This window comes from Talpa europaea (assembly GCF_964194135.1).
Source record: "Talpa europaea genome assembly, chromosome: 7".
NCBI lineage: Eukaryota > Metazoa > Chordata > Mammalia > Eulipotyphla > Talpidae > Talpa > Talpa europaea.
This window is the reverse complement of record NC_140074.1, coordinates 20,397,850-20,415,300: the sequence shown is the minus strand read 5'-3', so window position 1 is coordinate 20,415,300 and position 17,451 is coordinate 20,397,850. Positions and strand designations below refer to the sequence as shown.

Here is a 17,451-nt window from a genome sequence, read left to right as displayed (position 1 = left end):
TCTCTGCTCTGTGTCTCATGAATTCTCTCAGCCTACCGTGCCTCTGGCCTGTACCCCAGTTCTTGTATAAATAAATAAATCTTAAAAAAAAAAAAAGTAATGTAGGAACAGTGTAGTGTAGGACACAAAATATACCTAGTAATATAAGTAATATAGGAGTAGTAATATAAGTAATGTAGGACACAAAATATACCTAGCAAACCACTATATAAAAAATCAGCTTTCAAAGTTGTCTTTTGTTGTTATTTAATTTAAGGTGAACTAGCGTAAGTAAGTAAATTACAGAAGGTATATTTTCTCTGGCAAAAATTGCTTGGATCTCACTCCTCTGCATTCTGGTCATGAGACAGAGAGGGATGAGCAAAGATGCTCAATAGAAATATGAGGATTGAATAAGCAATAGAAGGTTACTGTTTTCTTTAAGTTGGTGGGAGTTTCTCCTGCGATAGCTCCTCAACGAATCTCCTGTGCAGACCTCAGAACACTTAAACAAGCGTTTAAGTAAAAGAGTTGAACAATGAAAATTCTACTAGCAAAATAATATTTGTCTAATGAAGATGAAATGATTACAAGGGGATGATCCCTCCACCTACTTGGACAATACAAAGTTTGCTGTCAGCTTCTGAAGACTATGGAAGGTTCTATATCTGAGGACATGGGTCTGGCGAGGAGTCACCACTGAGAACTGGGATCCTTCCCTCAAACTCTCTAGGGGTAATGATGAGGCTTCTGGAAGACTGTCTTGCCAAGGAGGAAACCAGTATCTCCGCAGTAGGGAACTCTAAAGACTTTGGGATGTGGTGAACTTGCCCTCAGGGAGTGAGCACAGCAGAGTTTGGGTTGAAGACCCTGGCACTCCAGAGAGAAAGTGTTGCTAGATGAGGTTTCTACCTGTGAGTGAGGTGGTAGTGGGAAAATGAAATGAGTTAAAATCTCCACACCCACATGCTCCTGAGAAGAAGCAGGACCGCTGCTGGGGTATTGGCACAGTTTGAGAGCACAACAGGCCTCCAGTAAGCACATGGCAGAAGAAAGGACAATGTCTGTGTTGGAGCTGACCTGGTGGCCCCAGTGAAACATAACCACTCGGGCTTACATTTTTGTCCTCTAGACAGGAGGGAAGCATCTGAGAAGTTCATTCTCCAATAATCATCAGTCTCAGCTGAGAACCAAGCGAAACCCATCCTTAGCGCATAAAGAAACTATTTACTACACTTCTGGCAAATACCTAACCAAACACAGATTTCCGTCAGGCCAGAGACACCCTGCTTTCCTGTGAAAGAAAGAATGGATCAGACGCACCGTCAAATTTTGCTTCTGACAGAAAAGAGCATACTTATTTAGTGACAGCAAAATATGAGTGTTTGAATATTTAAAACACTTCAGAGTTTAAAACTAAGTTGTTTCTCCTTTAATTGACAAGTATCTATTTGGAATGGCACATCCAAAGTTCACTTGGAAAATTAAACTTGGGTTGAAAAATTACACTCATGGGGCCTCCCTAGTAGTGCAAGGGGTTAAGATGGAACCTATGAAGCTATCTGCAGCCACTGAAGCACCAGTTCGATCCCCAGTCAGGGAGCTACCCACATGGCTCAGCAGACCTCTCCCGTCTCACCTACTGCTCCCCTCAGCAGTGTATTTCTGTCAGTCTACCTGTTTGGTTCCCCACTTTGTCTCTGGTGAATCCTCTAACCCCCCACACCTCCGGCCTGTACCCCAGTTCCTGTATGCAAAGAGAAATAAAACTTTAAAAAAATTATATTCATGGAGACCATATGGAGATTGCATAAATGAAAACAAAAAGAGAAGCAAAAGTGCCAAAAGCGAAATTGGATGTTTCCCTATTTAAAGGCCATGCTTAGGGAGATGGTTCAGACAACCTACAGTTCGCTCACCCAGACACCACCAGACCAGCCTGTTCCTCGCTTGCCCATGGCCCTACTGCTGTCTCTTCTGGCGGGCCTGGCAGTGCTCAGCTGTTGCCCCGGTGGCTCTCTGGCCTGTGACCTGCCTCCGAGCCACGCCACCTTGAGCAGGAGCAACTTTGTGCTTCTGGGTGAAATGAGGAGAATCTCCCCTTTCTTATGTCTGAAGGACAGGAAAGACTTCAGCTTCCCTTGGGAGGCGCTGGATGGCAGCCTGTTGCCGAAGGCCCAGGCCGTGTCCGTCCTGCAGGAGATGCTCTGGGAGACCGTCCACCTGTTCCTCTCGGAGGACTCTTCTGCTGCCTGGAACACAACCCTCCTGGACCGGCTGCTCAGTGGGCTCCACCGGCAGCTGCAAGCCCTGGACGCCTGCTCGATGGAGGAGGTGAGAGAGGAAGACTCGGCCCTGAGCATTGAAGCCTCTGTTCTTGCTGTGAAGAACTACTTCCAGGGACTCCATCTCTACCTGCAAGAGAAGAAGTACAGTGACTGTGCCTGGGAGGTGGTCCGAGTGGAAATCAGGAGATGCTTCTCTCTGTCAACCCTCCTGCAAGAAAGACTCAGTGCAAAGAATGGAGACCTGGGCTCACCTTGAAGCGAATCTCCTGAAATGTGCCTCATCACATTTGCCCAGAAGTTTTAGGGCTTTTTAAAAGCTTTGGTTTCTGCTCCAGCCACAAAATTTATTGAATTTAATTAGGAAATGTATTGTCTGTAGTGTTAAGGAAGAATTTGTTTAAAAATTCAGCTCTAGGATCATCAGTTCCTAAGAGAGCACCACCTTAATATTTATTTATTTTTCTATTTATCTATCTATCTATTTATTTATTTGTTATTTATTTACTTTATTTATAGATCCATTGTTTTTTGCATCTTATATTATTTATGAAATTTGAAGTTATATTATTACATGTCCACCTTTACATTGTATTAAAATTTTCAAAATTTATTTTTCCATATTACTTCCTTTATATTAGGTTTTGTTTATTAAATTGTTTTTGAAGAAATCTTGAATTTGTTTATTCTTATTTTCTTACTATTATTGAAATAATGCAGAAGTATGGACAGTAAATTTTATTTACCATTTCATTCAATTCAGGTTTTCATTTTAAAGTAAGTATCTAATGATAGATTGCATAATTATTCTTAAAAGAAATACATGTAAGGGGGCCTCCCCGGAGGCGCAGCAGTTGAAGCGGCCCGCAGTCACTGCAGCACGGGTTCGATCCCTGGCCAACCGGGCGAGGGTCCCACATGGCGAGTAAGCCTCTCCTACCGCCCGCTGCTCCTCTCAGCAGTGTACTTCGTCAGTCTACCTGTTCTGTTCCCTGCTCTGGCTCTGGTGAATTCTCTTACCGTCCGAGCTTCTACTGTGCCCAGTGCTTGTATAAATAAAAAATGGATTAAAAAAAAAAGAAAAGAAATGCATGTAAGGGAGTGCTGGGAAGATGGTGACAAAGTAAAGAGCTGGAATCACCTCCTTCATACAAGAACAAAAAAATTGCTGCACAAACAAAGCCAAAATCCCCAAAAGGAAGTACTGATTATCAGTGTGCAAAATAGGAGTATCATATGACTGAAAGGGTAGGAAAAACTCTAAGGATCGTTTTTTTAAAAAGCAGTAACAGGGCCTCCCCTGGTGGCGCAGCGGTGGAGCATAGAGCTGAGAAGCAGTCCGCAGCCTCTGCAGCACCAGTTTGATCCCTGGCCACTGACAATGATCGTCCCACATGGCTCGACAGAACTCTCCTGCTGCCTGCTGCTCCCCTCAGCAGTGTATTTCATCAGTCTGCCTGTTCTGTTCCCAGCTCTGGCTCTGGTGAATTTTCTCACCCTCCCACGCTTCTGACTGTACCCAGTGCTTGTGTAAATAAAAAAATAAGTCATTTAAAAAAAAAAAAAAGCTGCAGGAGGGACCTAGGAAGGAGGAAGCAGGAGGAGACCTGGAGGAGCCCATGGAGCAGAGACCCGGGAAGAAACTGCACTTGCCTTTTGGTCGTGGACTGGGTGACACAGATGTGGATGAGACACCCGTGGGAGGTGACAGTGGCAGCTTTTATCATGGTTTTCATTTTGCACTTTTCCTCCCAGACTTGCCTGGTTGTTTCTGATACTTTTCTGTGGGTCCCCACTGGATGGTGCTTTAGACTTGTGGCAGGCTCGGGTCTGCCTCTGGGCCAATCCTACTTGAGTGGACTTTTCCCCAAGAGGGGACAGGAAACTTTGGGTGCTTGATTTAGAAACTATATTCTTTGCCTTTTCTGTATTGTTTCCTGTTGTATTAAAGTTCCTTTTCATCAAAGTCTCACATATTTTGTGTTGATGCAGCAGATGGCAGAACCTATTTAGAGAATGCAGGTTTGTGGGGTCTCGGGTGCCCCTCTCCCTGCCCAGTAAAGTATCACTTCTGCCCCATTGAATTGGCCTGAATGTATTCCCCTGGGGTGTCTAAGTGCAAAGAAGTTGAGAAATAAACTAGTTTCATGACTAATGGAAGGAGAGCAAGTGCAGTGAATGAGGCGACTCTTTGATTTTAAGCTACTTATACAATTGTTCCTTTAGGTAAAAAACCAGTGCTTTTGCTGCATATGCTCTAAAAAGAATACACCCGATAAAAGCATTTTTCCACAATTTGAACCTGGAGAAGATGACATGGGTGTCACGCACATGAGTTCACAGCTCACTGACCCTTTGAAAGAAGTATTCAAGTTGATTCCCAAAGTTGGAAGATGTGTGGAGAACAGGGTAAAGTTCAACGATTTCCACATTACCTGAGGGAAACAAGCAACTTCTGATCACCTAACTTTTTTTTTTAAAATATTTATTTATTTATGCATACAAGAACTGAGGTACAGGACAGAGTTGTGGGGTGTGAGAAGATTCGCTAGAGACAGGATGGGGAATAGAACAGGCACAGGGCCTCCAGTGGTGGCTCTCACGATCCCCGGCCACCGGGGCCACATGGCACACAGACCTCTCTTGCCTCCGCTGCTCCCCTCAGCAGTGTATTTCATCAATCCGCCTGTTCTGTTCCTTGCTCTGGCTCTGGTGAATTCTCTCACCCTCCCGCGCTTCTGATTGTACCCAGTGCTTGGATAAATGAAAAAAAAAAAATAAATCTTTAGAACAGGCAGATGGGCCAAAATACACTGCTGAGGGGAGCTACGGGCGAGTCAGGAGAGGTCTCTGCGCCATGTGGGTACCTCCCTGAACTGGAATCTAACTCTGGTTGTAGTGACTGCAGATAGCTTCATAGTGATGTGTCTTAACCCCTAGTTCCTCACTCTGTCTCCGGTGAATCCTCTCTTGCCCACCCCTCACACCTCTGGCCTGTACCCCAGTTCTTGTATGCATCAGTAAAATAAATCATAAATAAAAAGAAATGAATGCATTTCAGAGAATAACTTTGTTGCTAACTGACAGCTTATTTGGGTAGAATCTAGTAAACTGACAACACTTTGGGTAGAATTGAGAGAAGTTAAGAAAGCCCCATAGTGTGATTGAAAAAGGTAACCAGGAAGTGTGTGTGAATTGCTCAGGTAGCAGGGAGGTGCTTCAACTTAGCGTGTAACCATCACATTTCTGCCCCAGGTTACAGATCAGACTTTAGATAGATTCTCTCCCAAGGATGGATTAGAAGCTTTAATTTACAAGTCAAATAAATGATTTTTGTTCTTTTCCTGTCCTCCTTCTAGTGCCCCTGGGGAACTCTCTTGGAGCTCAGCCATAGCACCCAGACCCCTAGTTTGTTGCACTGAATTTTGCTCACGTGAAACTTGTTTTCAGTCAAACAGATTCCCTCTTGTCTCTAAGTTGCCGTGTTGAGATGTCTGGGTAAAAATTTAACCATCTGAGTTAGTCATTCAGTGACTACAGAAAGAAAGACATCGGCTGATGGAAGGAGCAGGGGCCCACACTGAGCCTTTTATTGGGAAATAATCCAAAAGTGTCACAACTGACCTAACCTCAGGCCATTTCTAGGCCTGATCTTTAAACTCGAGTGTGTCCTGACCCTGGTTGAACACACCTTGGATGTCCCTTGTATGTAGGTCTGGATCATGGCTACTATTCATTTTTTTTTTAAGATTTATTTATTTATTTATACAAGCACTGAGTACAGTCAGAGGCATGGGAGGGTGAGAGAATTCACCCGAGCCAGAGCGGGGAACAGAACAGGCAGACTGGCGAAGTACACTGCTGAGGGGAGCAGCAGGCGGCAGGAGAGGTCTGCACACCATGTGGGAACCTCTCCTGTGGCCGGGGATCATCAGCGCTGCAGAGGCTGCAGGCAGCTTCGCAGCCCAGTGCAAAACCGCTGCGCCACCGGGGAGGCCCATGGCTCCTATTCTTGACCTGATGCTTTCTTGATTTTATTACAGCCTGATTATTTCTCTTCAGTTGGTGCTAACTTACACTCTGTCATTCTGTTAAGAAAAATCACTTTTCTCTTTTCTCTTTCATGACACTCAGTTACATTTTCCTTTTTGCCACAAGTTTTGCTTTCTAGGAAAGTTGAAATGAGAAACAAAATGATGGATATCTCGAAAATTGTAGCGGAAGTGATGAAGTATTTTCACCATTCTTCTACTTCCCTTTTGTTAACCTCAGGATGAAGAGAAAGTGCTGTAGAGGCTCCTCCCCAGGTTGAGTCAGCGCTGTGGAGCTGTCCGCAGTCTCTGCAGAGCAGGTTCCATTCCTGGCCAGGGAGATTCCCACATGGTGCAGCAGACCTCTCCAGTCTCGCCCGTTTCTGCCCTAAACAGTGTATTCGGTCCTTCTGCCTGTTCTGCTCTCTGCTCTGTGTCTGGTGAATTCTCTCAGCCTACCGTGCCTCTGGCCTGTACCCCAGTTCTTGTATAAATATGTAAATCTTCAAAAAAAAAAAAGAGAAAGTAATGTAGGAACAGTGACACAAAATACACCTAGCAAACCACTATATAAAAAATAAGCTTTCAAAGTTGTCTTTTGGGGCTTCCCCTGGTGGCTCAGGGGTTGAGCGCTGGGCTGCACAGCTGCTTGCAGCCTCTGCAGGGATGATTTGATCCCCAGCCACCGGGTGAGAGTCCTGCATGTCGCTACAGACCTCTCCTGCCGTGCCTCAGCAGTGTGCTTTGTCAGTCTGTTCTGTTCCCTGCTCTGGCTCTGGTGAATACTCTTACCTACTCGTGCTTCTTACTATACCTAGTGCTTGCTTAAATAAATAAATCTTTTTTTTAAAAAAAGAGACAAAGTTGTCTTTTGTTGTTATTTAATTTAAGGTGAACTAGCTTAAGTAAGTCAATTAAAGAAGGCATATTTTCTCTGGCAAAAATTGCTTGGATCTCACTCCCCTGCATTCTGGTCATGAGACAGAGATGGATGAGCAAAGATGCCCAATAGAAATATGAGGATTGAATAAGCAATAGAAGGTTACTGTTTTCTTTAAGTTGGTGGGAGTTTCTCCTGCGATAGCTCCTCAACGAATCTCCTGTGCAGACCTCAGAACACTTAAACAAGCGTTTAAGTAAAAGAGTTGAACAATGAAAATTCTACTAGCAAAATAATATTTGTCGAATGAAGATGAAATGATTACAATGCGATGATCCCTCCACCTACTTAGACAATACAAAGTTTGCTGTCAGCTTCTGAAGACTATGGAAGGTTCTATATCTGAGGACATGGGTCTAGGGACGAGTCACCACTGAGAACTGGGACCCTTCCCTCAAACTCTCTAGGGGTAATGATGAGGCTTCTGGAAGATTGTCTTGCCAAGGAGGAAACCAGTATCTCCGCAGTAGGGAACTCTAAAGACTTTGGGATGTGGTGAACTTGCCCTCAGGGAGTGAGCACAGCAGAGTTTGGGTTGAAGACCCTGGCACTCCAGAGAGAAAGTGTTGCTAGATGAGGTTTCTACCTGTGAGTGAGGTGGTAGTGGGAAAATGAAATGAGTTAAAATCTCCACACCCTGAGAAGAAGCAGGACCGCTGCTGGGGTATTGGCACAGTTTGAGAGCACAACAGGCCTCCAGTAAGCACATGGCAGAAGAAAGGACAATGTCTGTGTTGGAGCTGACCTGGTGGCCCCAGTGAAACATAAGCACTCGGGCCTACATCATTGTCCTCTAGGCAGGAGGGAAGCATCTGAGAAGTTCATTCTCCAACAATCATCAGTCTCAGCTGAGAATCAAGCAAAACCCATCCTTAGCGCATAAAGAAACTATTTACTACACTTCTGGCAAATACCTAACCAAACACAGATTTCCGTCAGGCCAGAGACACCCTGCTTTCCTATGAAAGAAAGAATGGATCAGACGCACCGTCAAATTTTGCTTCTGACACAGAAAAGAACATACTTATTTAGTGACAGCAAAATGTGAATGTTTGAACATTTAAAACACTTCAGAGTTTAAAACTAAGTTGTTTCTCCTTTAATTGACAAGTATCTATTTGGAATGGCACATCCAAAGTTTACTTGGAAAATTAAACTTGGGTTGAATAATTACACTCATGGGGCCTCCCTAGTAGTGCAAGGGGTTAAGACGCAACCTATGAAGCTATCTGGAGCCACTGAAGCACCAGTTCGATCCCCAGTCAGGGAGCTACCCACATGGCTCAGCAGACCTCTCCCGTCTCACCTACTGCTCCCCTCAGCAGTGTATTTCTGTCAGTCTACCTGTTTGGTTCCCCACTCTGTCTCTGGTGAATCCTCTCACCCCCCACACCTCCAGCCTGTACTCCAGTTCCTGTATGCAAAGAGAAATAAAACTTTAAAAAAATTATATTCATGGAGACCATATGGAGATTGCATAAATGAAAACAAAAAGAGAAGCAAAAGTGCCAAAAGCGAAATTGGATGTTTCCCTATTTAAAGGCCATGCTTAGGGAGATGGTTCAGACAACCTACAGTTCGCTCACCCAGACACCACCAGACCAGCCTGTTCCTCGCTTGCCCATGGCCCTACTGCTGTCTCTTCTGGCGGCCCTGGCAGTGCTCAGCTGTTGCCCCGGTAGCTCTCTGGCCTGTGACCTGCCTCCGAGCCACGCCACCTTGAGCAGGAGCAACTTTGTGCTTCTGGGTGAAATGAGGAGAATCTCCCCTTTCTTATGTCTGAAGGACAGGAAAGACTTCAGCTTCCCTTGGGAGGCGCTGGATGGCAGCCTGTTGCCGAAGGCCCAGGCCGTGTCCGTCCTGCAGGAGATGCTCTGGGAGACCGTCCACCTGTTCCTCTCGGAGGACTCTTCTGCTGCCTGGAACACAACCCTCCTGGACCGGCTGCTCAGTGGGCTCCACCGGCAGCTGCAAGCCCTGGACGCCTGCTCGATGGAGGAGGTGAGAGAGGACGACTCGGCCCTGAGCATTGAAGCCTCCGTTCTTGCTGTGAAGAACTACTTCCAGGGACTCCATCTCTACCTGCAAGAGAAGAAGTACAGTGACTGTGCCTGGGAGGTGGTCCGCGTGGAAATCAGGAGATGCTTCTCTCTGTCAACCCTCCTGCAAGAAAGACTCAGTGCAAAGAATGGAGACCTGGGCTCACCTTGAAGCGAATCTCCTGACTAATGTGCCTCATCACATTTGCCCAGAAGTTTTAGGGCTTTTTAAAAGCTTTGGTTTCTGCTCCAGCCACAAAATTTATTGAATTTAATTAGGAAATATATTGTCTGTAGTGTTAAGGAAGAATTTGTTTAAAAATTCAGCTCTAGGATCATCAGTTCCTAAGAGAGCACCACCTTAATATTTATTTATTTTTCTATTTATCTATCTATTTATTTATTTGTTATTTATTTACTTTATTTATAGATCCATTGTTTTTTGCATCTTATATTATTTATGAAATTTGAAGTTATATTATTACATGTCCACCTTTACATTGTATTAAAATTTTCAAAATTTATTTTTCCATATTACTTCCTTTATATTAGGTTTTGTTTATTAAATTGTTTTTGAAGAAATCTTGAATTTGTTTATTCTTATTTTCTTACTATTATTGAAATAATGCAGAAGTATGGACAGTAAATTTTATTTACCATTTCATTCAATTCAGGTTTTCATTTTAAAGTAAGTATCTAATGATAGATTGCATAATTATTCTTAAAAGAAATACATGTAAGGGGGCCTCCCCGGAGGCGCAGCAGTTGAAGCGGCCCGCAGTCACTGCAGCACGGGTTCGATCCCTGGCCAACCGGGCGAGGGTCCCACATGGCGAGTAAGCCTCTCCTACCGCCCGCTGCTCCTCTCAGCAGTGTACTTCGTCAGTCTACCTGTTCTGTTCCCTGCTCTGGCTCTGGTGAATTCTCTTACCGTCCGAGCTTCTACTGTGCCCAGTGCTTGTATAAATAAAAAATGGATTAAAAAAAAAAGAAAAGAAATGCATGTAAGGGAGTGCTGGGAAGATGGTGACAAAGTAAAGAGCTGGAATCACCTCCTTCATACAAGAACAAAAAAATTGCTGCACAAACAAAGCCAAAATCCCCAAAAGGAAGTACTGATTATCAGTGTGCAAAATAGGAGTATCATATGACTGAAAGGGTAGGAAAAACTCTAAGGATCGTTTTTTTAAAAAGCAGTAACAGGGCCTCCCCTGGTGGCGCAGCGGTGGAGCATAGAGCTGAGAAGCAGTCCGCAGCCTCTGCAGCACCAGTTTGATCCCTGGCCACTGACAATGATCGTCCCACATGGCTCGACAGAACTCTCCTGCTGCCTGCTGCTCCCCTCAGCAGTGTATTTCATCAGTCTGCCTGTTCTGTTCCCAGCTCTGGCTCTGGTGAATTTTCTCACCCTCCCACGCTTCTGACTGTACCCAGTGCTTGTGTAAATAAAAAAATAAGTCATTTAAAAAAAAAAAAAAGCTGCAGGAGGGACCTAGGAAGGAGGAAGCAGGAGGAGACCTGGAGGAGCCCATGGAACAGAGACCCGGGAAGAAACTGCACTTGCCTTTTGGTCGTGGACTGGGTGACACAGATGTGGATGAGACACCCGTGGGAGGTGACAGTGGCAGCTTTTATCATGGTTTTCATTTTGCACTTTTCCTCCCAGACTTGCCTGGTTGTTTCTGATACTTTTCTGTGGGTCCCCACTGGATGGTGCTTTAGACTTGTGGCAGTGACACAAAATACACCTAGCAAACCAGGACAGGAAAGACTTCAGCTTCCCTTGGGAGGCGCTGGATGGCAGCCTGTTTCCGAAGGCCCAGGCCGTGTCCGTCCTGCAGGAGATGCTCTGGGAGACCGTCCACCTGTTCCTCTCGGAGGACTCCTCTGCTGCCTGGAATGCGACCCTCCTGGACCGGCTGCTCAGTGGGATCTACCGGCAGCTGCAAGCCCTGGACGCCTGCTCGGTGGAGGAGGTGGGAGAGGAAGAGTCGGCCCTGGCTGTGAAGAACTACTTCCAGGGAATCCATCTCTACCTGCAAGAGAAGAAGTACAGTGACTGTGCCTGGGAGGTGGTCCGAGTGGAAATCAGGAGATGTTTCTCTTTGTCAACCACCTTGCAAGAAAGACTCAGCGCAAAGAATGGAGACCTGGGCTCACCTTGAAGCGAATCTCCTGACTAATGTGCCTCATCACCTTTGCAAAGAAGTCTCAGGGCATTTCAAAAGCTTTAGTTTCTGCTTCAGCCACAAAATTTATTGAATTTAATTAGGAAATGTATTGTCTGTAGCGTTAAGGAAGAATATGTTTAAAAATTCAGCTCCAGGGTCATCAGTTCCTAAGACATTACCACCTTAATATTTACTTATTTATTTATTTACATAATTATTTATTTTTTATTTATTTACTTTATTTATAGATCCATTCTGTTTTGCTTCTTATATTATTTATGAAATTTGAAGTTATATTATTACATATTCACCTTTACATTGCATTAAAATTTTCAAACATTTATTTTTCCACATTACTTCATTTGTACTAGGTTTTGTTTATTAAATTCTTTTTGAAGAAATCTTCTTGAATTTGTTAATTCTTATATTCTTATTATTATTTTAAATAATACAAAACTATGGACAGTAAATTTTATTTACCATTTCATTCAGTTCAGGTTTTTATTTTAAAGTGAGTATCTAATTATAGATTGCATAATTATTCTTAAGAAATACATGTAAGGGGGCTTTCCCGGTGGCGCAGCTGTTGAGCACTGGGCTGCAAAGCTGCCTGCAGCCTTTGCAGCACTGGTTCTATCCCCCGCCACCAGGGAAGGTCCCACATGGTGCACAGACCTCTCCTTCCGTGCCCGCTGCTGCCCTCAGCAGTTTACTTTGTGGATCTGCCTGTTCTGCTTCCCGCTCTGGCTCTGGTGAAATCTCTCATGTGTCCTGTGCTTCTGACTGTACCCAATGCTTGTATAAATAAATAAATAAATCTTTAAAAAAATAAATAAAGGAGTTTAAAAAAAGAAAGAAAGAAATACATGTAAGGGAATCCTGGGAAGATGGTGACAAAGAGCTGGAATCACCTTCTTCAGACAAGAACAACACAATTGCTGCAAAAACAAAGCCAAAAGCCCCTGAAAGAAGATTTGATAATCCCTGTGCACAATAGGAGCATCACAAGACTGAAAGGGGTAGGAAAAACTCTAAGGATCTTTTTTAAAAAAGCAGTAACAGGGCCTCCCCTGGTGGCGCAGGTGGTTGAGCGCAGCGCTGTGATGCTGTCTGCAGCCTCTGCAGCATCCCAGCCGGCAGGTGAGGGTTCCGCGTGGCATGGCAGACCTCTCCTGTCTTGCTCACTGCTCCCCTCAGCAGTGTATTTCGTCAGTCTGCCTGTTCTGTTCCCCGCTCTGCCTCTGGTGAATCCTCTCACCCTCTCACGAATCTGGCTTGTACCCCGGTTCTTGTATGGATAAATAAATAAATCTTAAAAAAAAAAAAAAAGCAGTAACAGGGCAGTGCAACTCACCATAGGGAGGAGTGTCTGCAGTACAGGGCACCCTATAGCTATTGCCGTGGGCGCACACCGACACTGGGCACCTCAGACTTCACTGGGTGTGGGGTGCTAGAGCAGGCTTCCAAGGCTGAGGATGCATTGCTGGAGAGCTCAGGAGGTGAGGGCACCCAGCAAGGACTAGGCTTGAATCTGAGGCCCATAAGACAGAAGAGCTGTAGCCTAAAATGTGTCAGAGCATCTGAAGTTCTTTCTTTTTTTTTTTTTAAAGATTTATTTATTTATACAAGCACTGGGTACAGTCAGAAGCGCGGGAGGGTGAGAGAATTCACCAGAGTCAGAGCAGAGAGCAGAGCAGGCAGAAGGGCCGAAGTACACTTCTGAGGGGAGCAGCGGGCGGCAGGAGAGGTCTGCGCGCCATGTGGGACCCTCCTCTGGTGGCCGGGGAGCAGCCGGGGATCGAACCAGCGCTGCAGAGGCTGCGGGCAGCTTCGCAACCCAGCGCTCAACCGCTGCACCACCGGGGAGGCCCCTGACGTTCTTAATATAAGAAAATTCCACTGAAGTCCAGGCTGAGCTAGCCAAAACACCTGCCACCCACTATGCCCGTCTGAGGCATCTAAAACTCATGTCACCCCCACAAAGAAATGCTTTGCAACAGGAATTGCAAATTTCTGAGGTAATTTCCTGGAGATGATCCTTTGATGTCTATTGCCCAGTGTTTTTTTCTACTACTACCCCTCACCAGTACCAGTCCCCCAACTACTCCGACAAGAACAAAATCAACAGTTAAACATTTATCGCTAATGAAACCCACACAAAATCAAAAACAAGAAGACAGAAGAACACAGTACAAATTTCAGAACAAAAAAGCCTGAAAGGAGCTCCAACTCAGTGGGTTGTAGAGCAGGACAGAAGAGAAATTCAGGGCAACAGTCCTGGCAAAGCTGATAGAACTTTTAAAAAGCAGTGGACGAAATAAACATACAATCAAGATAATGAAATATGAAGCAGCTACATTCAGAAATAATGGGATTAAGAAACATTATAGCTGATTGAAAAATACAGTTGAGGGCCTTAATAACAGAAAAACAGAAGCAATTGTGAGAATTAATGAACTTGAAAACACGATACTGGTGAACACAAGAATAGAACAAGTAAGAGAATAAAGAGTAAAAATTATTCCTTGTTACATTTTGCATTACATTTGGCCAATGCAATAAACCAGAGGAATCAAATAGTGATTATAATCCTCTTCCCTCAGACTCCCTCTCTGCACCCTCATAGTTCTGGACTGGACCTTGGTTGAAATAAATCAAAGAATGATAAGATCCCACTTTTATGGTAATGGGTTTGAGGACATGGGCTAGTAAAAATTTGGGCATGCTTTAATGGAAAAGCCACAGCAAAGGAGACTATGCATAATAAAGCAACAGAGCTTGAGTCATAGACTAGGGAAGCTCTCTTCCTCTGTATGCTGACTGTTCTGATCACGACTCCCAGCTAATCTTACTCATTTGATCATGTCCATTTTAAGAAAATTGGAAATATGTGCTGGCAAACTGCAGCTTGGGAAACACCAATAAATAGCACAAGGGTTTATGGCCACATCTATCCTTTGTGGGAGAAAGCTTGGTATGGGGAACATCCTGCAAAGAGTTTGGAGAGTGGGAGACACTGTCAGTGCCACATGACTGTCCAGATGGTCAACAAATAACCTGGAAGAATTTGAGTTAGCTGCTTCAGAAGCTACTCTGTATCATTCAAACATGGGGTACTCCTCATTCTCTGTCTCCCTGAATTAGGCGAAAATTACTGGATTGTAGAAGCAAAATCCTAATGATTATAGAGGAGTAGTATTTCAAAAGCACTGAGAGGGCTTCCCTGATGGCACAAGGGGTAAGATGCAACCTATGAAGCTGTATGGTCACTGCAGCATGAGTTCGATCCCCGGCCAGGGAGCTACCCACATGGCGCAGCAGACCTCTCCTGGCTCACCCGCTGCTCCCCTCAGCAGTGCCTGTCAGTTAGTCTGCCTGTTCTGTTCCCCACTCTGTCTCTGGTGAATCATCTCAACCCCCACACCTCTGGCCTGTGCCCCAGTGCTTGTATACCTAAATAAATAAATCTTTAAAAAATAAAAAGCACTTAGAATATTAAGACTGTCAGCTTTATTTATGTCTGGATATGTGACATATGGCATTTTTTTCAGCCTTTGAAAAAATGTTACTCTATTAAAGCTGGAGATAAAGCACTTCACTTAGAAAATGGCACAGGAATTTCATTTTTGAACTGTTGTTGGTTGTGAATGCTTAAAAATTAAAGCATTGGGTGATAAAATGTGCAAAAAATGTTAATATGAAATCTTACATGGGATCAAAAGGTGTATTTTCTGATTATTTGATGACATGTCAAGATTTCCAAACAGTTTTATTTCTTTTTTTACTTGTATTCTTTTTAAGGCGAGGCTTCACAAAATTTTTCTTATTTTCCTGGAGGGCATTTTAACAGAGGATTCCAATTTGAACCAGTAGAGGGCAGAAGAACACCAGTCACTACAACGAATTTGCTCAGTGGCTCAACAGCAAGTAAAAAAAGTTATGTTAGAAGTTCTAACGTTTTAGAGCATTTGGTTAATTAACATTACAATTCTATCTTCATCCTTAATGAACACATCTGAGACTTTTGATTTTTTTTTTAATGGGCATTGCCATTCAAATATGTTTCTTAGCAAAGAGACACCAGAGGACAAATCAGGGTAGAAATCTGATTTGGTAAGATTAAATAGTAAATAACAACATAAATTCGTATCAGGTTGATGTCACCATTTGAAAGCTTATCTTGCCCTCTTTTTTTTTTGCATTCTTTATTCCAGATTTCTATAAATTTATTTGCTATTTAAATAGAAGGACACTGCAAAGGTTTTTATACAATTTATTTCCAAAGTAGTTATCACTATCCTAATGTGATCAGAAATATAGACTGTTCAGAATGAAAAAGAAAAATACCGGATGGTCTCACTCATAGCAGGAATTTAGAAAACCTAAATAAGGGGCCAGGAAAAAGACTAATTAATACAAAGTAAAAATCAAAATCAGCAAGCAACTATAAACCAGAGACACACTGGGAGGGGGGAGAGGGAAGAGGAGAGGAAGGACTAGGGTCAAAATAAGGGGGGGTGCAATTGTGTGGGGAATATAACCAAAACGAAAATGCATACATTGTGCAAAAATGAAAAATGATGTAAGAATTATATAAAATAGAATATTAATTTAAAAAAAGAAATATGGACTGTTGACCTGACTACTGGGAACAATTCAAAACAATCTGTTTATCAGTATTTAACATGAAAAAATTAGCTGCCATCTAAATTATTTTGATGTGATTTTAAAAAAAAAAAATGCAGCATAACTTTAAGACTCAAATGAAGGAGAAATACATACAAGCAAATAAAATGAGGCATGTTTCCTCTTTAAATAAGAGAGATTGTAAGCCAGAATATTCTTCTAAAAATTAGGTAAAGGGCAACAATGTGTATTTCCCCCCTCTAGTATTCCCCCCTCTAGTATTTAGTATTTCCCCCCTCACATATTTAATATGTGGTGTGATAATAACAAATTACAGAGTTATGAAACAAGCAAGAGGAATCAAAGCTATTATCTATTAGATGGATAATATTGTTCCTTAGAGGAAACATACATCTACTTTTGTGTTCTTTTAATGAATATACAACCATAAATCTAACCACTCTTGTATCCCATATCATGATAGATTAGTTTGACAGGTTTCTGTACTTCCTAAAAAGTACCTGAAATACTTTTTTATATCTGTCTCAGCTTTTATTTATTTATTTATTTTATTCCATTAGAATGAGATGGAATTTAGCATCCTTATCCTTTCTGTTCCTCTCAAGATGCTTCCGACCAGTTTTCTTAATTAAATGATACGGATCCTCAGGAAGATCAGGAGCAAGTCCCTTGGACTTAAGAATTCTCAAGATTTTATTGCCTGTCACAAAACGCACTTGTTCAACGCCATGTGAGTCTCTCAGGATCACACCGATCTGTAAGGGAGTCAGGCCCTTCTTGGCCAGCTTGTAGATCTGCTCCTTCACGTTTTCAGAGGTCAATTTCAGCCAGGTGGGAACGCTGTGGCGATAGGGCAGAGCCAACTGGGACAGGCCCTTCCCGGGAGCATGCATGCGACCCATGATGGCCGCGAGAGGGAATGAGTGTGTCTCAGCTTTTATATACAGCTCAATTCAATGTCATATCTGTGAAACTGTTTTGTGCTTCAATAATTCATTATTTTCATTGCTATGTACTATAGTTGTTTGAATAGATTGAAATGTCAGTTCTAGCTACCAATGTACTTTTGTACCTTTGGCATATGAGGGGCTACTGTGATAAAGGTGTTTGTGAACATACTTAGTCATTTCTCTCTTTTTTAAAAATATTTATTTGATTCATTTATTCATTTATTTTTAAAAGATTAATTTTATTTATTTATGCATACAAGAGCTGGGGTGAAGTCCAGAGGTGTGTGTGTTGGGGGGGGGGGTGGCAGATGAGTGGATTCACCAGAGACAGAGTGGGAAACAGAATAGGCACATTGACTGAAACACACTGCTGAGAGAGCAGTGGGCAAGACAGGCGAGGGCTGCTGTG

The 17,451-nt window shown here is 43.3% G+C and overlaps 4 protein-coding genes across 4 annotated transcripts; 3 read left to right on the top strand and 1 right to left on the bottom strand.

Moving 5' to 3' along the window:
• Nucleotides 1-1,935: 1,935 nt before the first annotated feature.
• LOC311173576 (interferon omega-2-like) lies at nt 1,936-2,523 on the top strand (the record flags this gene model as incomplete). Its single annotated transcript, XM_084237619.1, has 1 exon — nt 1,936-2,523. One exon carries the CDS (start codon nt 1,936-1,938, stop codon nt 2,521-2,523), a length of 588 nt encoding a protein of 195 aa, XP_084093745.1.
• A 6,335-nt stretch (nt 2,524-8,858) lies between these two features.
• LOC311173057 (interferon omega-2-like) lies at nt 8,859-9,446 on the top strand (the record flags this gene model as incomplete). Its single annotated transcript, XM_084236778.1, has 1 exon — nt 8,859-9,446. The coding sequence occupies one exon, from the start codon at nt 8,859-8,861 to the stop codon at nt 9,444-9,446; it is 588 nt and encodes a 195-aa protein (XP_084092904.1).
• Nucleotides 9,447-11,118: 1,672 nt separating this feature from the next.
• Nucleotides 11,119-11,439, top strand: LOC311173659 (interferon omega-2-like; the record flags this gene model as incomplete). The annotated part of the gene is made up of 1 exon (XM_084237764.1): nt 11,119-11,439. The coding sequence occupies one exon, from the start codon at nt 11,119-11,121 to the stop codon at nt 11,437-11,439; it is 321 nt and encodes a 106-aa protein (XP_084093890.1).
• Nucleotides 11,440-16,640: 5,201 nt separating this feature from the next.
• On the bottom strand, nt 16,641-16,994 carry LOC311173658 (small ribosomal subunit protein uS15-like; the record flags this gene model as incomplete). Its single annotated transcript, XM_084237763.1, has 1 exon — nt 16,641-16,994. The coding sequence occupies one exon, from the start codon at nt 16,992-16,994 to the stop codon at nt 16,641-16,643; it is 354 nt and encodes a 117-aa protein (XP_084093889.1).
• Between the last annotated feature and the right edge of the window lie 457 nt (nt 16,995-17,451).